The sequence below is a fragment of the Palaemon carinicauda genome, chromosome 37 (assembly GCF_036898095.1).
Source record: "Palaemon carinicauda isolate YSFRI2023 chromosome 37, ASM3689809v2, whole genome shotgun sequence".
Classification (NCBI taxonomy): domain Eukaryota; kingdom Metazoa; phylum Arthropoda; class Malacostraca; order Decapoda; family Palaemonidae; genus Palaemon; species Palaemon carinicauda.
In genome coordinates this window covers 63,433,822-63,456,143 of record NC_090761.1, presented here as the reverse complement: position 1 = coordinate 63,456,143, position 22,322 = coordinate 63,433,822, and the positions used below count along the sequence as shown (strand labels likewise).

General features: G+C 41.3%; 2 protein-coding genes across 6 annotated transcripts in view; one reads left to right on the top strand and one right to left on the bottom strand.

Annotated features, from left to right (window-relative positions):
• The window catches only part of LOC137629733 (FERRY endosomal RAB5 effector complex subunit 3), a 64,688-nt gene extending 47,070 nt beyond the window's left edge, over positions 1-17,618 (top strand). Inside the window, exons 11-13 of one of the 2 annotated variants that reach the window (XR_011041597.1) lie at positions 11,917-12,042; positions 12,209-12,429; positions 15,180-17,618. Coding sequence is in view for 1 of the 2 variants with exons in the window: in XM_068361311.1 (XP_068217412.1) it covers positions 11,917-12,042; positions 12,209-12,298 (216 nt within the window). In the remaining variant the exon portion in view is untranslated. Of the gene's footprint in view, positions 1-11,916; positions 12,043-12,208; positions 12,560-15,179 lie in introns of those variants that run through there. The other variant, XM_068361311.1, reaches the window with a different exon arrangement.
• Positions 17,619-17,750: 132 nt separating this feature from the next.
• The window catches only part of dre4 (SPT16 homolog, facilitates chromatin remodeling subunit dre4), a 54,674-nt gene continuing 50,102 nt past the window's right edge, over positions 17,751-22,322 (bottom strand). For 2 of the 4 annotated variants that reach the window (XM_068361304.1, XM_068361306.1), the window contains 3 exons: positions 22,240-22,272; positions 20,402-20,593; positions 17,751-18,670 (listed from right to left, as the gene is read on the bottom strand). In XM_068361304.1, coding sequence (XP_068217405.1) covers positions 18,664-18,670; positions 20,402-20,593; positions 22,240-22,272 — 232 coding nt within the window. In that variant the 3' untranslated portion in view covers positions 17,751-18,663. The remainder of the gene's footprint in view (positions 18,671-20,401; positions 20,594-22,239; positions 22,273-22,322) is intronic. The other 2 variants (XM_068361305.1, XM_068361307.1) reach the window with 1 other exon arrangement.

Below are 22,322 nucleotides of genomic sequence, written 5' to 3'. Positions count from 1 at the left end.
TCATTATGATCAGAGATAAACGTAAACAAAACATTGGTTGCCATTTTTTATCGTGCTTTTTAGCGTGTTTAGGAAATGCATGATATAAAATCGCCTTTAATATTTGTGCCTGTTTTAGTTTAGGGTACTGTAGTACATGCATTAAGTGTTCTGTACATTAAAGGGTAGTTTGTTAACAGTACTACGTACAAGGGAAGGTTTTAAAAGTCTGAATATACATGTTGAATAAATAGGTAAATATGGTGTCACTACTTCGCGGATTTTCACCTATCGCGGCCGCGTCTGGAACCTATCTACCGCGATAAACGAGGGTTCACTGTAGCCCAATTTATTTCAAATGTGATCTTAGCGAGTCTGCCGAGATACTTCGAGTTCTAAATTCCCCTGACTGATCTGAAGGGTATTTTTTTTCTTTTTTGCCTTCGGCATATGAATATCATTCATACATTTACTAAGTCTTTTATGAAAATTAGATTAATGGACTTCATTAAAGCTGTTGGATTAATTACGTTGGACTTGACGCAGGGCTAGAGAATGACCAACTGTTTCATGATTGTTAAAGCCTTTCGCTACGATGAATTTTCATGTCAAAACATGCCAGGTTATACCGACAATGAGGATGAATACGTCATTTACAAATATAAACTGTATGGGGGTTAAAATTACTCATAGGCTATGGCTTGTATATCCTACAAAGAGTATAGCACATGATTGTATATCACACAAAGTTCACATTCAGGAAACTTCACAAAAAAATATCCTCCTCTCCCTGATATTAGCCCCCTCCTCCTCCTCCTTCTTTCTTCAGCCAACCAACAAAGTCTTTGTGATTGTAGCCTTTATTTCTGATTGTGTAAGAGCTATTTTAGTCTATTTTTATGTTACCATATGGAATCACACCACTCTCTCTAGCCACCCCCATTGACGATAGGATCCTCATACTGTATCTCGCCCCACCACCAACCGAAATATTATCCATGCTAGACCTTATTCATGATTACATAAGGTTTATTTTGGTGTATTTCTATGTTGTCATACATGTTCAAATCACACAGAAAGTACTTCGTAGCTCTTCAAATATCATTGGTTCTCCACCTTTGACTCCCACCCACAACGTCACCAAAACGTTTTACCAGCACTAATGCAAGTTGACATGCAACGTCATTTGTCTTTTTCTTATTTTATTCCTTTTTTTCTCAACTATTTTCGACAAAATAATATCATCTTCATGTCTTGAGTATTTCATATTAGTATTGTTCAATGTTTTCACTAGTAAAAGTTAGCTTACTTTTATTATTTCCATCTATTGACATTCTAAGCAGTATTTACCATGTTTTCTATTTCCAAGCCCGTGAAATACCCATAACAGGAATTATCTCAGGGGCATAAATATGTTTGTTCCAACACGGTTACTTACCTAGAACTACCTTCTTAGGAGTTACTGGTTAACTATACCTAACCGACCAGCTTTTTGTATAGTTTACCCCCCCTCTTCCCGTTTTCTACGGGGTCAACCTCTGGCAGTGTGGTACGTGCCCTGAGGCGACTCCGGGGTCAGGCAGCGTGCTAGCTCAGGTCGAATCGCCAGTAAGTTTCTGGTCGCGACGCAATAAACATCTCCCCGCGCTCTCTCTTACCTTGTGCGACCCTCTTGTCCCCCGATCTTTTGTGCTTACCGCGTGTTACCCACGTGTTTTCATTTTCACTTTCCCGTTCCATCCTTGTGTCTCTTGGTGTGTTAGCCTTGTGTTATGGAGCATCCTAGTCGTTGCCCTGGGCCTGTGGCTGGGAAGTCTTGCGGGGCTTTCCTCTCTAAGCCTGAGGTTGATCCCCACTCCTTGTGCTCCACGTGTAGGGGGAAAGCGTGTTCCCCTACCTCTACGTGCCCGGAGTGTGATAATTGGTCTGATATCCAGTGGGTGCTCTTCGGGACGAAGAAGAAGAAGGCAGCTGAGATGCCTAAGGATTCCAGCATTTCTTCGCCTGTAGGTTCGCCAGACGCCTCGGTAGACCGTAGCGCCGTCCTTCTTCCCCTACCCAGCGTAGGGGACGAGGTAAGTCCGTTGCGGGGAAGTGACCCATTGCCCTTCCCCAAGAGTCTGATATTCCTGTGGGGGAAGTTTCCAGTGTGGGGCAGGCATGTGTGGGGCCTGAGTGTAGTGCTGAAGTGTGGGTAGGAGGCGAGGGCCTGGTGCCCGCAGGTGGCGTGTTTCGGGTGCTTCAACCGCCGGGGGAGACACGGAGAAAGGTAGTTCGTCGTCCTCGGACCCCGCCACGTGGGTGAAACCAAGGACTCCCTTCAGGTCTCCCGTTAGAGGAGAAGAGGATGTAGATCAAGGCTCTGTGAAGGGCTCGAGCGGTCTCCTCCGGCTCCCTCGGCTACGCTACCCCCCGTGTTTCTGCAACCGCCCACACCTGAGAAACGACGTGATTTTCCCCCCGCGGTCTTGGACGTGTCGGCCGGTCGGAGAGCTCCGTCGGCAGAAAAAACTCAAGCCATAATGTTTTATAAAAATAGTAGATGGAAGCAGAACCAAGATATCAATCTAACATTGGGCAACGTACAAATCCAATTTCAAGATAAGGTAAAGTTTTTGGGACTAATTTTTGACACCCATTTGAATTGGAAAGCACATGTATCATACATCAAATCCAAATGTAAGAGTGCTCTTAATTTAATGAGGAAATTATCTCACACAACCTGGGGTGCAAGGAGATCAACTTTACTAATGATGTATAAAGCATTAGTATTATCAAGAATTGATTATGGTAGCCCAATTTATGGTTCAGGATCAGAAGCAACTTTGAAATCTTTAGATCCAATACACACTCGAGGCCTGAGAATTTGTAGCGGAGCATTTAGATCATCCCCAAATCTCTCAGTCTTATGTGAAATTGGAGAACCCCCATTGTCTTTGCATCGGGATTTTGTAACAATGCGGAGTGCATTGAATTTTTATCCACTAATTCTCCAACAAAAAAGCTTTTTAATGAGAGGGACATATTTATAAACAACCATGAACCACCATTCCCAATTAGGGCAAACAGACTGTTACAATCAACAAACGTTAAAGTGAATCTTATCCAACCATCTTTATTTCCCCCACCTTGGATTATGACAAGGACAAGAATCTGTTCTCATCTGTTTTATTTATCAAAAAAATTCACTTATACTCCAAGTCACCACAAGCAAATTACCATAGAACATATTCAGAGAAAAGGTCCTCACTATGCAATATATACTGATGGATCTAAATCCCCAATGGGTACTGGATGTGCTGCAGTATCTTTAGATGGAACACAACAATTATCGTTGCCAAAAGAATCATCAGTATTTACATCAGAGTTATATGCCATTTTACAAGCAATCAATATGATTAAAACCATTGAAGATAGGAAGAATTTTAAATTTGTCATCTATTCAGATTCTCAAAGTGCCATAGTGGCCCTTAAAAACTATACTCATAGGAACCACTTGATCCTAAGAATTAAAGACCTTATAAGTAAATTATCTTCTGAGTGTGTAAGTGTCGAGTTATGCTGGATACCGGCTCATGTTGGAGTTGTTGGTAATGAAAAGGCGGATGCTGCTGCTAAAGAAGCCATTAAATTACCACAACAAAACATTAACCTCCCAGTTGGAGATTTGATTACATTATTAAGGCATTTCATATTGGAAAAATGGCAGAATATTTGGAATAATGTGCCAGAAAATAATAAATTGAGGCAAATTAAACCGAAGGTTGCTCCTTGGGATTCCTCGACACAAAAGAACAAGAGAACAGAAGTAATTTTAACCAGATTACGAATTGGACACTCGAGATTAACCCATGAATTTTTAATGAGTACACCTCACGGCACGGTTCCAATGTGCAGTGAGTGTGATACTTTTTTATCTATTAAACATATATTTTCGGTTTGTAAAGTTTTTCAGCGAGAGAGAGGGATATGTTTTGGTCAGAAAACTTTTTCTGACATTTTAACTGAATCAAGTAATTTTTCTGCTTCTAGAATTTTAACCTTTTTAAGGAATTCACGTATTATTGATAAAATCTAAATTTTTACCTAAGTTTTTTACTAATTCATTTTAAATTACATAGATTTAATATATAGTTAATTATTTTTATCACTCAGATTTCATATATATATATATATCTACTCATCCATCTATTCACCCATATTTAGAATGTTTAAAGATTATAAGTATATACTGTATATACATATATATAATTCTTTTTTTTCATTTATTTATTTTTTTCCTTATCAATTGAATTTTTGATAATCTTTTAATTCTTTATATCCCGATTTTTTTTCGGGCCAGCCCTGTGAGAGTCAAGCTTGACTCATTGGGCTGGTAAAACTCCTTCTTTAATAATAATAATAATCCTCATCCTCGTCGTCGTCGTCATCAGACTCTTCGTCTTCTTCGTCATCAGAGGACGAAGACAGGAACCTGAGGAAGAGGGAAAAATCCCGCAAGAAGAAAAAGTCTCGTTCCCACTCGAGGCATGGTAGGAAACGGTCGAAGTCCTCTAAGAGAAAAGCGAAGAGTAGTAAGTCAAAGGACTGGGTGAATGTCACAGTGCCCCGGAGCGAGCTGTTTAGGTTTTCCACAGCCGCAGCCACTTTCGGGTGGGTCCCTAGAGCCTCGCCTTCGTTGTGTCACCCTCCTAGCTCCTCCTTCGGACTAGCCGCCCGGCATGAGGGCTCGGACCGGGACCCCCGTGTAGTGTTTAACCCGACGGTAGCCTCCGCCCCTTCTTCCCTTAGGAAGGATATAAGGAGTGTGAAGGAAGGCTTAGCGTCGACCACGGGCACCTTGGAGGCCTTCCTTAAGCACCAAGGGCGCCCGTCGGTCCGCATGGATCCCCCAGCCCCGGAGCCCCCCGTGGAACAAGGTACTCCCATGACGGATGCCTTCGTATCCACGGGGCAGCCCATACCAGCCCATACCACTGGCAGGCTCGGAGGGCGTTGGTACTCCCATGACGGATGCCTTCGTATCCACGGGGCAGCCCATACCAGCCCATACCACTGGCAGGCTCGTTGGGCGTTGCTTTTCCCACCGTCACGGCGTACCCCCGTACGGAGGAACTGGTGACGGAAGATCTGGTGGAAGGAGGGGAGTGCTCGACGGACGACATCTCCTCCTACCGTAAGGTTCTAGCCCTTATTCGAAGGCATCACTGGTTAGATGAGCCCAAGCCCTCAGCTGCAAAGGCCGTACTTTCCGGACTGTCCAGGATGATCGACAGTCCGGTACAACAAAAGCCATCTTTGTCTCTCCCTCTCGCTCAAGACGTGAAGTTGGGGATGGAGCAGATTGATGAATACTTGGCAAGACTTGCAGAGGCCCCCAGAAGCCAGAGTTCCTCCAAACTTCTTCCAGGCCTGAAATCCCAGAAGCGATTTTACGTTCCTGAAGGGCATCACGGTGGTCCCCGTGCAGTAGAAGCACTGGTGACCGCGCTGAACCAGGGAGCCTCGGAAGACAGGGCATCCACTGCCCCCGTGTGCTTTTCCCCGTCGGAAGCATCTATGATGGAGGACATGGCTCAGGACCTAGTCTACGTGTCCTCCTGGTTAGATTGGTGGTCATGCGCTTTGGTGGGGTTTCAGGCTTCACTTGACCTCTCCCTCCCAGAAAATCAAGCCATGCTGTGGGATCTTGTTAGCTCTGGGGGCAAAGCTTTTAAGTTTCTATCGTCCCAGTCTCTGTCGGTGGCTTCGAACTGGGTCCTGAGAAAAAGGGACACATACTGAGCAAGCTAGTGCGGAAGTTGCCGGACAGGGAAGCAAGGAGGCTGAGGAATTCCTCCGTGTGGGGGAATGACATTTTCCCCATCCATTTGGTAGAAAATACTATGGAGAAGGTGAGGAAAGTGAGAGAAGCGGATCCTAGGCCCCCGCCTATGAGGAAGGCCACGTTTAGGAGAGCCCCAACGGACGTCCCTCACTCCTCACAGGCCACACCCTTGCTGCCCCGAAGAGATCCTCCTTCAGCCCCTTGGCTCCAAGCCTCGCAGCAGCCCACCCGTAGGACCACGGCAGGCCCTCAGTCAGCCTACAGACCCTCCTACGGTAACGCTAGGAGAGGTAAATCTGGCCGCTCCTCCAGGAGAAGGTAGGAAGAGAGGCCCCCTACTCCCGCAGGAGCCCCTAGTAGGGGGATGCCTCAGTGCGGATCCCTGGATGGTGACGGTCCTGAAGGAGGGCTACAGACTCCCGTTCCTGGAAGAGCCTCCCCCTCTCATCCCAGCCCAGAGAGCCGAATGGCTGGTTCCAAAGGACCCCTTGAAGAAGGCGGCGCTACAAGAGGAAGTAGCGTCCATGATCGACAAGGGAGCTTTGGAGACAGTGGAGAAGCCCGGCCCGGGTTTCTTCAGCAGGCTCTTCCTGGTGGAGAAATCGACAGGAGGGTGGAGGCCAGTCATAGATCTCTCAGCCCTCAACAAGTTCGTCTCAAAGACGGATTTCAAGATGGATACCCCCAAGACAGTGATTGCAGCCTTGCACCCCTCCAGCAGGAAGTTCCTCATGATCAAGTGGGAGTCCAGTGTCCTGCAGTTCAAAACCCTGTGCTTCGGCCTCTCGACGGCCCCGCAAGTGTTCACGAGAGTGTTCGCTGCGATCTCGGCGTGGGCACACGAGAAAGGCATTCGACTACTCAGGTACCTGGACGACTGGTTGCTGCTTTCTGCCTCAAGGGAACAACTGAAGGAGCAAGGCGTTATGTTGCTCGACCTCTGCAAGGTGTTAGGGATCACGGTCAACCTAGGGAAGTCCCAGCTAGTCCCCAGCACCAGGATGACTTACTTGGGGATGGTCCTGGACACCCAGTTAGTAAGGACCTTCCCCTCAGAGGAGAGATTAGCCAACCTGGAACGTATCCTTCAACCCTTCCTGACGGGACAACCCAGGAGGGCCAAGGACTGGCAGAAGTTACTGGGTCATCTGGTTTCCCTGGAAAAATTAGTACCGCAAGGGAGACTCAGGCTCCGCCCGGTACAGTGGAATCTAAAGGAGTCGTGGATCCAAGGCAAGGAGCCCCACAAAATAGTCCCAGTCCTCCCGAAGACGAGAGAGACCCTTCTTTGGTGGAACATCAGGTCAAACACAGAAAAGGGGATGCCCTTTGCCTCCGACCCCCCGGAGATGCTGTTGTTCACGGACGCATCGAAGGAGGGCTGGGGAGCACACCTGCTAGGAAAATCAGGAGGCGTCTGTCCATATAAACATCCTAGAGATGATAGCCGTTCTGAGGGCGTGTCGACAGTTCATACACTTCCTGCGAGGGAACACTGTGGCGTTAATGTGCGACAACGCCACAGTAGTGGCGTATGTAAAGAAGCAGGGTCCTCTGCGCCCTAACCACGGAACTGTTGGAGTGGGCCACAGAAGAAGGGATAGAACTGACGGCAAGATTCATTCCAGGAAAGAGGAACGTGATGGCCGACGGCCTCAGCAGGGCGGGTCAAGTGATAGGTTCGGAGTGGACCCTACACCCGGAGGTAGCTCGAGCAGTCATCCTACTGTGGGGCTCCCCAGTGATAGACTTGTTCGCCACACGTCTGAATGCCCAACTCCCCGTGTTCTGTTCTCCAATCCCAGACCCGTCAGCAGCGTTCGAGGACGCCTTCCAACATCCCTGGGACGGTCTTGATGTGTACGCCTTCCCTCCCTTTAGTTTGATCAGGCAAGTGTTGAACAGAGTGAGAAGGTCGTCCAACCTGTCGATGACTTTAGTAGCGCCCTGGTGGCCGGAGAGAGACTGGTTCGCAGACCTAAAGGAATTAGCTCTTCGTCCTCCTTGGCCGCTTCCGGACAGGCCAGACCTCCTGCGACAACCTCACTTTCAAAGGTGGCACGAAAACCCTCGATCCCTCCGCCTTCACGCGTGGAGGTTATCGAGAAGCTCCTGAAGAAAGAAGGATACTCATCGAGAACTGCGACAAGGATGTCTGGTTATCTACGGCGTTCCTCGGCAGTTGTCTACCAGGCGAAGTGGGCAGTCTTCCTGAAGTGGTGTGCATCCAAAAACATCAGGCCCTTAGGGGCGTCGATCCAGGACATTGCAGACTTTCTGGTGTACCTGAGAGACGACGTGGGTTCGTCCATCCCGGCCATCAAAGGAGTTCGAGCAGCCCTAGGTCAAGTCTTCCTCCTTAGGGGCATTGTCTTGGGAGCCTCAAGGCACATCTCGATGCTCATCCGCAGTTTTGAGCAATCATGTCCCCCCCAGGAGGTACGGGTTCCACAGTGGGACTTAGCAAGAGTTCTCAAGGTTCTGTCAGAACCGCCCTTCGAACCTCTCAGGGACGTACTAGACAGAGAACTCACCCTTAAAACAGCTTTTCTTTTAGCCCTGGCCTCGGCGAAGAGAGTTAGCGAGTCACACGGCCTCTCTTACTAGGTCTCACACTCCAAAGGGTGGCGGGAAATTGTCTTTAGGTTCGTCCCTAGTTTTGTGGCGAAAACGCAGAACCCAGCGTGTTGGGATCCTCGGTTTGAGGGTTTTTCGGTGCCAGCCATCCCTCGATCCAACAACCCGAAGGATCTACTCTTATGTCCCGTGAGAACTGTAAGAAAATACCTGGAGAGGACTGCAAAATACCGCCCTCAGATCAAAAATTTATTCATCTCAACAGGCCGGGTGAAGAAACCGGTCTCGAAAAATTCTATCTATTTCTGGCTGAGACAGGTGATAAGGAGGGCCTACGAGGCTTCTGGGACTCCTCTCCCTGGAAAACCAAGACCTCATGATATCAGGGCTCTGAGCACCTCTCTGACTTTCGAGAAGAACATGGCTGTGGGTAAGATCCTGAAGGCTGGGACCTGGTCTAGACAGTCCACCTTCACGGAACATTATCTAAAAGATTGTACGAGAAAATCCTTGGACAAGTTTTCTATTGGCCCGGTCGTGTCGGCCCTTCAGGAGATCTAAGGTCATAGCCCCAGGGTGACCGGGGATGTTAATGCCAAGAGACACTAGTTCCTTCCTTAACCTTAACCCCCCCCCCCTTTTTCCTTCCTTCCCCGGATCGAACGGGCCAGGAAGATGTTGAGAAGACCTTAATCACTGAAAGGAACACCCTTCAAGAGGACATGTATGGGAATTGGTTTTGAAAAGGTAAGCCATTTACACACTAAGTGAGTTTTTTGGATAGTTTTCCCCTACTTTTCGTGCAGTTTTCAAGTGGTCTTGGAACCAAGAACTCCTTAGAGGTTCCCTCTCTCGCGTGCCTCCCCGTCAAATCCTGATCCCTGCAGGACACTCCCACCTCCTAAAGTGTAAGTCTCCTAAGAAGGTAGTTCTAGGTAAGTAACCGTGTTGGAACAAATCACAAATTTTTAAGTAATTTGTATTTTTCCTAACATACTTACCTAGAACTACCTTCGGGTTATGGCCCTCCCATCCTTCCCCGAGAACCTGCAGGATCGACCAGAAACTTACTGGCGATTCGACCTGAGCTAGCACGCTGCCTGACCCCGGGGTTGCCTCAGGGCACGTACCACACTGCCAGAGGTTGACCCCGTAGAAAACAGGAAGAGGGGGGTAAACTATACAAAAAGCTGGTCGGTTAGGTAGAGTTAACCAGTAACTCCTAAGAAGGTAGTTCTAGGTAAGTATGTTAGGAAAAATACAAATTACTTAAAAATTTGTGATTTCTTTTGTGATCAGTTTTTTGTTTATAATATACCTAATAAATTATACATTATAAGAAAACTTCTTGTGTCGAAGGTAACAAATGGACATTTTTATTACATTTCTGTATAATGTTAAGTCCATTGTTACTGGAATAGTTTTATATCATTCGGCTGGCTATTTGTTGTGGAATTATTACAGAATAACAGTCATTTCAATTAATATAAAGTTTTTTTTATACAAAACAAATTTCTGAACTATTCTATAATCACTTTACTATGAATGGAAAAAATATTTTGGTCGTTTCAAGTGAAATACAATAGAAAATAAAACAAACTTTTGAAAACAATTTTCTGTAATCAGCAGTGAAACAAATATAAATGGAAATGTAGGTTATTATAGAGTAGTGAGCATGTACAGTTTATCAGACGGTGACAAATCTTGTATATAGCCACCTAGGGCGGATCTGCTACCTCTTAGTGAGGGGGTTAAGGGCTGATTATTCATTTGATAACAAACATAACTTTAAGCCATTCATCTAAGTCTCTTGTTTCTGGTAAATTCCAGAAAATTTTACTCATGAAATATTCAGTGGGGTTGGGTTTAATAATGTAAGTTTGGTTTTGCAACAAGGTAAATTTTTGTCAAATGATTCTTTCATAACCAAAGGCTAGCCAAGAGAAGGGTTCAGTGTTAGTAGCTTTTACATGGAGAGGCATGTGAAAATAAGTATCTGATAGTTCTACTAAGAACAACCAGTCAATCTTCTGCCCTATCATTAGGGATGTGGTAACATTCAACTTCAGTCTCCAACCCTGGTCTGGAACGACTGACCTGTTTCACATCCCCCTTGGAAAACACTTCAATTTCTTGGTATAAATCTTGGGATGTGCTGCCACTGTCCTTTGTATGGTTGAGGTGATAACATAGGGAGGGAAGTTGGTAGTAGGGGATAGTCTGGTTGCAATACCTGCACAATCACCTGGCCTAGATGTCGAGGAACTGAGAGAGCCTGCCACCCACTGAATATCATACTGCTAGATTGTCACTTATGAAGCCCATTCCCTTTTGATTTGGCTGCAAAATCATGTCCTGTTGTATAACCTCCCTCTGGTTTGTAAAAAGTCAGTCAATCCTGACTTCTGCAAACAACCTCTCTGTTGTATTTGAAACTCCAGAGGCATATAGGCTACGTTCTAGTTGATCTATCACAGGAGAAAGTAGTTTATACTTTTGGCTGACTGAGAAAGAGGGGGTTAGCAAATAAGAAACTTCTCCCTCTTTTTTTAGGACAATTTTCCAAAGGTTTGTGTCAAATCAGAGGACATGCATGAGTATGCAGTCCAAACACTTAATGAACCTTAGTAACATAGCTCATCACTGACCTTGTACTGAGATGGTCATTCCTTGAATTGGCAAAGCTGGTCTTCTCCAACCTTTGCCGTACAATCCATAAGTTTTACTCCTTTGCAGACTATGAGACTGCCGTCAGATACCAACCTCTTCCTAGGAGAGTTTATGATCATGTCCAAATGGGTATTTCAAGTTTACCCTGGGCTGAGGAAGTTAAAATGGTTTGTAATCTTAGTACACCTCCTTTCCTTGCAACTGTGGTTTTCCTTCGGTTACAAGTAGTTCCTGCATGGCTTCCCACTTCCTAGGTTATGACCTAGTTCATAAGTGCAATTCAATCATATATTTGGTCTAGTCCTTTCTTGACCTGTCATATGACATCTTACCTAATGAAGTCCTGTTCTTTCTTTCTTGCACTCCCTCTACCTTTTCCCTTCCCATCTGCAACAGCAAAGGCTTGAATTTTAAAAAAAGAGGTTTTCAGAACTGTTCAGTGTTTGAAACCTCTGAATCATACATATTCCCCCTTGCTGTAAATTAGCGAGTGTTTCTTAGGAACCCAATAAGGCTAGGGCGACCCTGGGAGCGGATGTCACGTTATTGATGGTGAAGGCTAGCACCGAGGCAGGCCCTACATCTTGGCAACACCTTTGTAAGTTAATAGTTGTAACAGCATACCATTGATATCTACCAAAGATGGAACATCTGTCAAGATGTTAGCCAATTTTGCATTTGACACTAATCTTTAAGTATCACAGGAGAATGCATGTTTGATATAGGAGTACATGGATTCCTCATAATCCCTTATCATCTTTACACAAGGAAACTTCAATTTACAGCCAACAATAAAAGTATAACGCTTGTCAATCAAAATTTTGTGCCCTTTTGTTATCAAGGGGTTGATTTCTCTTCGTTAGGAAATGACAATGTCATGGTGCCAGAAGAGGGCCGAGTTGGTATACAAATGCATCAAAGGGTTTATGATGGAAACCACATCCTGGGGTGGAGCAGAAATGAAGAATATGCAGTTTCTAGTGCCCAAGGTAAGATTTGTTATTTTTCAAATCACTTGAATAAATCAAATGGGTAATTTTTTTTTTTTAAATTAATTGCTTTCATACTTTGTACGTACTGTAAATACCTTCTTTTACACCGGAGCTCAAGTATTACCGTATAGTATAACTTAATCATTTCTCTTTGGTCTTCCAGGGGATTTCTGAAGACTTGTTTCAACATCTTGCAGCAATGTTGCCAAACATATTTAGAGTTTCTAATCCTTTGGTGGTTAAATCGTCTTGAATGTTTGGCCGGTTGTTCATGGGAAACCAGTGATTTTAGTTATGAATTTATTAGGAAATATTTCTACTTAGAAAGTAAACCCTATATTTAATAGAAGACTTCAAGAAATTGAACTATGAAACAGAGTTTGGGTAAGTAGTCATATAACTAATATTTCAAATGTTGTCTTCATAATATTCCGCTGCATCATTAACCAGTGAAGAAATTTATTTATGCAATATTACCAAACAATATTATAAATTAAATATTTTCAGCTAATAATTTGTATTAAAAGTACCCACTTGTTTTATAAAGGGAATTAATATGAATTGATATGGACTTCTAAATGTTCAATTGAAAAACTGTACCATTGCAATTTCTTCAGTACTAATTCAAGCGATTCTAATTTTTTCCTATAATCACTTAACACAATTCTCATAAACTTTAATATTGTAATGGCAACCATTTCATTCACAGCTCTTCTGTTAAAGTATGATTTCCCCTGGTTCATCTATCTACCAAGGCACTTCCCGCAATTTTTGGGGATAGCCAACCTTTAAAAAGGAACAAAAGGGGATTTTTCTTCTTTTCGCTCCTTCCAGCCTGATGAAGGACTCATATTCAGCCAAGTTTGGTTGTTACTGCTAGGGTGCCATAGCCCAACCTCCCCCATTATCCACAATTGAAGCTTCATCTGCTGAATCTCCTGCTGCTGCTACCTCAGCGGTCACCACTGCAGCATGAGGAAGCTGCAGGCCCATCAGAACTGTTACAATCGCTCGCCATTCATTCCTCCTTCTAGCACGTTCTTTTGCCCTCATCACACCTATGCTTCTATACCCAAGAGCTTTCTTCATTCTATCCATCCACCCAAACCTTGGCCTTCCTCTTGTACATCTCCCATCAACTCTTGCATTCATCACCTTCCACAGTAATTTCCTATTCTTTCTACATGGCCAAACCACCTCAACACATTCATATCCACTGTAGCTGCTAATTAATTATTTATAACCGTTCTCACCCTCACTACTTTGTTCCTAACCCTATCTAATTGAGATTCACCAGCCATACTCCTCAGACACTTCATCTCGAACACATTCAATTTCAGTCTTCGTCACTTTTACTCCCCACAACTCTGATCCATATATCACAGTTGGTACATTCACTTTCTAAACAGAACTCATTTTACATTGATTCCTAACCCACTGCACCAACACTTTACATCCTTCATTCACTCTCTGGTGTATTTCTGCTTGCACTCCACCATTTACAGCAACTGATCTACCTCCTCCAGTAACTCTTGATTCTGCTTACCACCACCCTCCCTTTTCATGCTCTTACTCACATTAACTCTCAACCACCTTCTCTCACACCCTCCCGAACTGTCACTAATCGACCCAACTTCTCCGAGTCTGCAATCAATACTGTATCATCCACAAACAACAAACGATTCACTTCCCACTCATCTGTCAGTTTCAATCCTCGACCTAGTACACGAGCATTCAACTCTCTCAACAAACAAATTGAACAACCATGGCAACATCATACATCCTGTCTCAGTCCCACTCTCACTGGAAATCACACACACTCAATTTCCTATCCTAAATCTAACCACAATCATCAAAAATAATACACCTTGAATTCTAACATGCATGCCCATCTTCCTTACATTTTTATATGACGGAACAATACACGCACACACCCAGTCCACTGATACCAGTGATAATATTTTAACAATCTCGCCAACCATTCTAGTAGTCGCAGCCCCTTCCTTGAACATCTCAGCCCTCACACCCTCCATACCAGGTGCTTTTCCTGCTCTAGTTTTATCTAGCGCTCTCTTCTCTTCCTCTCATATATCTCATTCTCATCTCCCTCACTGGCACCTCAACACCTGCCTCTCTATTATCCTCAACATTCTGCAATCTTTAACAATATTCGGCCCACCCTTTTCCTTACCGCTTCTTTCAAGAAACTTCCATTTTCATCTTTCACTTCTCGATCCACCCCTCCTTACTCAATCCCAGACCCAACCTCCAGTCAACTGCCCACTTTGACTCGGCTACCTTAAATTTTACTTCCACAAATTTTTCTCTATATCATTCATATATCTCAATAATATTACCCTGCAGCCCTTCTTCAAATGCCCTTTTCTCCTCTACTTCCATCTTTACTCCTTTATTCCACCATTCACTACCCTTCCCCATGCTGCCTCTAAGAATCCTCTTACGACACATCATTCGCAATCCCAACAAAATTTTCTTTTACCAAATTCTCCACTCTTCTAGATCACTAGTTTCACTCACTTCCAACCTTTCTTGATATTCACTTTTTACCTTTTTTTTTTTTTCCCCCAACTATTTCATTACAAGCAATTTTCTTTCAACCAAAAAATTGGCACCATTATCCATTCTCCTAATCACACGCACATCTTTTAATCTTGCAAACATCCTTCTTGTTATCAATACATACTCCATTGAAACCCTTTCTACCGCTCTTACCCATGTATCATCAGTAATAAAAAAAACCAACTTTTCACCACTTCTTGTTCAACATACTCTTCTACCAGTCTCTTGCCACTCATTTTCACCTGGTACACCATACTTCTCCAGTAACCACTTAACCTCTCATTTAAGTTGCCCCTCACAACTACATAATTCCTTCTATCTACCTAGTCCGTTTACACACCTAATTCATTCCGCACTCCTTCGCCTTTCTCCTTCCATTCCACTAATTTACCTGTCATCCATTCACTCAGCAATGAAACCCCTTCTTTTCATGCCCTTCCCCTTTCAATCCCAGACACACTACCTGGTGATAAACCTTTTTATCACGTCATTCAACTGAAATCTCATCTTACTATTTATAACCACCATTAATTTTTCAAATATATTTGGTGCAGGTAGTAGTGCTTCTGAAATTTGATAAGGCAGCAATTGCGTTATTGAAGAATATGAATCAAGACAAGAGGTCATGTAATGAGGAAGAGCTGGATCTGGAGACTTCTAGTGAACCCTTTGGTATCCTTGACTATCAGAGAATAGAGACAGAGGCAACACTTTCAAGAAAAAATCTAAAGATAAAAAGTTGGACTGTTCATCCTCACCTAGGCTACCGACCCATCTGATCGAACCGTTTGTAGATCTCTTACTCCCTCCCAAAGGATAAGTGTAAAATAGAATGCCCATGAAGCTTTGCCTGAAGAGAATATTTTCTTTCTACCTTGAATGGGTCATCAGTTCCTTCTGATTAGGAAAAAAGTGCGCTACCCTTCTGACTTAGCATATACGAGTAAATGGAAAATTTCCGGTATTTGTCCTTTGACTGTGAGATCAGACTCCTCAATTGCAATAAAATCAACCAGTCATCTCTTACCTCTCCATGGAAAGATTATGAAGAGGTCATTTCAAGCAGCCCTAGCATAAATGCTCAGGTGGACACGTGTGCAAGCGCGGGAAATAAAGAGGCACTTTTGAAATGACTTTAGGCCTGCATTCACAACAAATCCCTTAAGTTACCAAACACACAGTTTTCCTCCCTGGTGGTTGTGATTGTAGATGAAGTTTCAATTGAATGCAGCCTGACAAGTTCATTATTGAAGGCCAACCATCAATTGGTTAGTGTTACCTCACAGCTAGAGATTATGTGCTTTTCTGGATTTCATTTCTTTCTATAATGCAGAGCCAGGAACGTATATCGGAAGGCACATTATGAATCGTGTAGTGAACCGTCTCGTTCTGATTCCAGGATACTGTCCCCGATACCCTCCCTCTGGAAAATGGGTGCAGTTGGTTAGGCTCGGAGGCGCAGAGCAGAGACAAGTCACTGACTGTGTCGGCGTAGTCATTAGAACCACTACCAAAGAGTGCTCACATGAGTAAGGAACAATCATCCATAATGGGATAGGAATGAGAATGGAGGATACATGCATTCCTACGGTGTTTGTACTCGGTCCAAGTAGGACTCCTCCTCTACTCTCGATGCAACAGTGGTAACTGTAACACCGGCTTATGTTCACATGACTGACCCAAGAGATGCCAATTAATGGTTGATTTCATCACTCCCTCCCAAGAGAGGAGAACAATTGCTGCAAGTCCCAAGCAACTTTTGGCAATATGCCTAAGCAAGCGACTATTCTTAATCATCTTTTCAAGGAAAAAATGTCCAATGAAGGGAATAAAGAAAAGTTTGGTAAAGGAGAAAGGGTGAACTCTCCTTCCCCCCTACCAACCATCCATCCTTCACAGAGGAGTCATGATTTGGGCGACATAACTGTAATCCCTCTTTGGGGCTACAAGAGTTACCTCTGCCACAACATAATCTACCTAACTGTTCTTTTTAACAAGGGGAACACTCGCTAACCCGCATGGCAGGTATCACCATCCACGGAACCCTGTCGTTACTAGGTGAGCACGTCAAAGAGCGGTGGGTGTAATACCAGGCGCACAATTGCTAACCAATTACTGTAACGGATGGTGGGGAAGTAAATTCCATATGGCAAGTAGCGAGTAACTTGGCAAGTTGGTCACATGTATATTGATGGGAACGAAAAATGTGCACATATACTCCCACCCTCTCCTAGTCTACCACACTGATACTGGGTCTGAGTAGAACCGCTCATTTTGTCGTCGTCTTCTCAAGGTAGAAATGTCCAACAAAGGGAATGAAAAAAGAAGAAAAGATTGGTAGAGGAAGGAGAGGGTGCTTTCTCCCTTCCCCTTGTCAACCATTCTTCATTCACAGAAGAGTCATTGTCTGGGTGACTGACAACAATTGCACTTCCTCTGTAGCTACAAAAGCCACTAGGATGAAACTCAGTCTGAAATGGATAACTCCCTCCTGAGATAAGATAATATTCTGTACCAGGAAACAACAAGAGTCATACACCACTTCATCTGGTTGAGAGTAATGGTGCAACTCTTGAAAGATTTTTTTATGCTTATTCACTCTCATCAATGGTACACAAGAGGTTTCAAAGAATTGTATCCTCAATAGGAAACAAAGCTCACTAGAACACATTCTTACCTTTCAGTGTGCTTTTACTGTAAGTGAGAGCTACAAGACTTATGGCAAGCGAACGTAAGAAAAGATCCAACAGTCGAGAGTGCAATGATACATCTGTACGTGTAAAAAGACAAGTGACTTCCACAGCAGGTGGGCGAGCAGTGCTTCTCCCTTATGTTAATAATTCTGTGGCCTTTTCAGTGGCGCTGAAGACACGCTTCTTTTGAAGGACAAAAGATTTGTATACCCAAAGGAACAAACATTTATGCTGAATGGTATGAAGTATATTTCCCATGTGGATTCTGCACATTTCATCCACAATGACCCAAGATTTAAAACAATTTATTTTTTTGGCATTGCCAAACTAATGCAATATAGTTAATTTCTTATTATTTGTGATGACGGATTTTAAAACTTTCTTGTTCTAATTTGCACTTTTCACTATCCGTGGGTTATTTAAAACAAAATGGAAAACGGATTTTTCATATCTTCCGCTGGGATATATAAAATTCCTTACAGCTTTTATATGTTCACAATTAATATTATATTTACTCATCTGATATTGGAAAAAGACTTGCTCAAATCAGTAAAAGAAAGACTTGCTCAAATTAGTTAGGTAGAGTTTTACACATTTAAGAATTATATAGCCCTAGTTTCTGGTTACTAATTTTTCTAACACTGAGCAAATTACCACTAGATCTGCAAAAGTTTTATTCCAAATATCAGACCAAGTAATGGTGTACCATTCTGGTGAAATTAAGAAGTCAAGCTTCCCCACATTTGGTAAAACAGTAAAAAGTCTATAGTATAAAAATGATAAAATTTCCTATTTTGAAAACAAAATGTTTGAACTATAAATGCAAAATTGCAAAAGAAAAGATTTACATATCTTGTTTTTCTAATTAAAACCAGAAAGGAAACAACAGTTGGATTAATTGTACTTCACAAATGACAGGTTGCCAACTTAACCATGAACTGTGTGAAAAATAATGAGGGGGAACAGCAATTTTAAAAATCTAAATGTCTATACCACATGATCTGAATTCCTCTTTTTTAATAAATAGGTACAAAGAATATTTCATGTAGAATATCAGTCATTACATGACAAAATTACAAATGGTAACAAGTGGTTAAAATTATTCTCCAAATTAATCTCTTAATACAGTATTGTGTGTAAAAAGCACCAACTGTATCAATTTAAATTAGTAGTTATATATGAATATATAACATGCGGAGGCATAGAAATGAAGGAACTTGGAACTCAAAATCTGCCTCATAACCACTTGTTATACTGGTATATTAAGAAAGTTCTTAAATTACACATTTCCTGTATGCCCATTACTTTCCAATCTGTTGAGGTCACTAGTGTAGGTCAACATAATCTAACGCCTGTAAGAAAAGGAAAAAAAAAATAATTGCAAAAGCTGAAAAATTCCAGATAAAATATGCAACCATTATGCATAAACATATTAGAAGGTCTTAAACTTAGAATGTAAGATACAAGCTCATAATGAAACTAATAAAGTCTTAAACTTTCAAACATTCTAAGATACAAAGCTCATAATGAAACTAATAAAGTCTTAAACTTTCAAACATTCTAAGATACAAAGCTCATAATGAAACTAATAAAGTCTTAAACTTTCAAACATTCTAAGATACAAAGCTCATAATGAAACTAATAAAGTCTTAAACTTTCAAACATTCTAAGATACAAAGCTCATAATGAAACTAATAGTCTTAAACTTTCAAACATTCTAAGATACAAAGCTCATAATGAAACTAATAAAGTCTTAAACTTTCAAACATTCCAAGATACAAAGCTCATAATGAAACTAATAGTCTTAAACTTTCAAACATTCTAAGATACAGAGCTCATAATGAAACTAAAAAAACAATTTTATATAATTTACTGCAGTAAGCAAGATGACATGTGTAACATGAAACAGGATTATTTGTTGACCTTTGCAGCTAAAAATCTAAGGTATGTGAAGTCTATCAGAAGTCTATCAAAAGTCAAAATTTAACAAAATTCGACTTGCAACGTAACCCAAGCTAAAGAGCTTCTTAAAACCTTTTGAGAATTTTTATAATCCAATTACCTAAATTGTACAACTACAGAATAGAAAATGAAAAAATTAGTTCTATAATAAAATGTTCATACAAACTCATTGATAAAAAGAGCACAAATTGCAATCACGATATCCCTGAAACACTAATTCTGAAGTCCTAATGATTGAAAAGGTACTTGTTAATCAAGTGACTACACACACACACACCTGAACCACTGGCCTGATCTCATTCCAAAGGGCTTAATAAATTCTGTAATTCAAATTCCCACTTCTGGGGATGATAGATTAGCTTTAATGTATGAGGCTATCATCCTACCCTATTTGAACCGATTATGAGGTTGAGAAATCTTTCGATTGATTTTATTCCTATACTATGAGGGAAAACCTTATCCAGCCATATCTAAATGTAAACATTAATGCTGATGAATATAAACCCACACTTGTATACCTTCACCCTAGCTGTGACTTGCAATAGTCAATTCCCATTGAGTAATAAATTTGTTGCTTTGGCAAACAGATGTACAGTACTCAATTTTTAAGTATTCTGTTTCCCTCATCCAGGCAGATATTTGAATGAGTCCTAAGATTGTAAGCTGAGAGCATTACAACTACCCTCCAACAAAAATGTGAGAAAGCGATCGAAGTATCCATTCAATAGTAACAAGAACTGAATTAAGTAGGAAGAAAATCCTATAGTTTACCTTATACCTTTTTATTTTATAGTGACAGCAAAATTTACTTGTACTGTAATTCAATAATTTAATTAATAAGGTTAACTTGAAATATATGAAACAGGTAAAGAGATTTAAATTGAAAAGAGATTGAACACCAAATTTTGCTGTCAGCACCTAAATTCAAAATATTTTTGTTTTCCTTACTGATTTTGAAGAGCATTATGTCTACAGTAGGTTTCCTTTTTTGGAAATTAATCAAATGCTGATATCTATGCATTAATTCATTCTGCTTAAAGTTAATTATAAAACTACAAACATACACTAAAAATACATTTTGTTTAGTTAGCAAAATAGTGGAAAGGAACTATGATCCTCACCTGCTCTTTTTCTTGTCACGGCCGCTAGAGTCATCACGGGACCTCTTCTTGTCACTACTATGCTTACTGCTGCTACTGGAATGGTGACGGTTCTTGTCTCTATTTTTGTCCTTGCTTGGCGATTTGTGTGAAGACTTACTAGATGAAGATTTGTGAGGAGATGAATGAGATGACTTGTGAGACTTGTGCCTGCTGAAATGAAACACAGGACTATGCTTAACAAATATATTAAAAATATCATGAGATGTAATAAACGGGTTCCATACAAAAGCAAATAAACCCGTTTAATCTGGCTTGTTTTGATATTTATGGGAAATTAAAATCATGATGATTGATTATAGTCAGAAGCACTCTTCATATAGACCTAGTAAGTGTTAAGGTGATCCAATAACACCTTCTAAAGTAACTCGTGGAAAATTAAGAAACAGGTAAAACTTCTTAAAATCAGTGACTGGTTGTTGGAAGCTAAATAAAAATTGTTCCATTCACAAAGCAAGAGTTAGAGTATTAAGGGTTGCAGCAAATTGAGACTCAAATCTATCGGAATTTAATTGTGTGCATAATGGTGTATGTATTAATTTTATAACAAAATTACTATTAATACTTTATAAATGGAATATACAAGTTAACACACTATTACTCCATTTCATTCCTTAAAATTACCAAAATTAGGTTTATTAGAAATTATGAAGATTGTCAAAATTCCTTTTAAGAATTTGTTTACAATTCAGTGAAGTTAACCCACATGTCTATCCACACACTGGATATGTTTATAATTTGGTAAAGTTGACCCACATGCATCCACACACTAGAGTGCAAACTAGTAATTGTCCTTACCAATACAGGGGAGGGGGGGGGGGGGGCAAAGAGCTTACATTGTGCAAAGGTAAAGCATGTTTTTACATTCTGTACCCACTTATACACAGCATTCATTATGCTCAATGTACAGCAGTACCTCGGAGATTGAATGCTCAAGCAATTCAGTGATCTAACAAAATTTTCGAAAAGGTCTGGGTGTGGGCAAGATAATTAGCCAGGGTGACAGACTATTCTGGCAAAGGCAACTGACCCAGTTTACCAATAGCTCTCATCCAGTTATGATCTGCAAACAATCGTTCTTTTGACTTTTTCGATAATTTCATTAATAGTATTTATTCATAAACAACAGCTTCTAAAAGTTTAGTAACTCAGTGATAAAGGAAAGGCAAAATGGGAAGTTACACAATTTTGTAGAAAATATACTTCCAGTAAGATCATGGTCGTCACAGGAATAACTTAAAACCTAAGTAAAAATAAACTTTATGATCAGTGTTTAGTACTAAATAAGAAGTCATAGTGCCATAAAAAATGGCCAATATGAGAAAAATCCTAGAAGGCCAGTTACCCAATATTTATGGACTATATTTTGATATTGTAAACTGTAAAAAATGGCCCTTGACAAGAGCGTCGGGTGGAGAAACAATTAATACTATTTCCATTCATTCTTATGGGAAAAATTGATTCTGTGTTCAAAACTTTTGGAATGCATTAAGTTTGATCTCTGAGGCACCACTGTGTATAAATACAGCACGTTCATACATTAAATTAATTGTTATAGTGCTGTAATGTAGAATTCTTGCTATGATCAATCTAGGATTTTGGTAGCTAATTGAGAACATTCTTTAGTGCTGTGCAGTATTTTACTCCCGAATAAATAAAGTGGAGTTCTGGAGAAAAATCAAATGGAACATTGGTTATGAACATTAGGAGAGGTTCATCGGGAAAAAATTCTGGTAACTATTTGAGAAAATTGTTTGAAAAAAAAAAATATACAATTCAAATAAGCAATTTGGATTTACCTGTCATGTCTTGATGAAGACTTGTGTTTGGAGCTGAAAGAAAAATTGTGTATATCATTAACAGAAAAATGAGTGAATTTTCA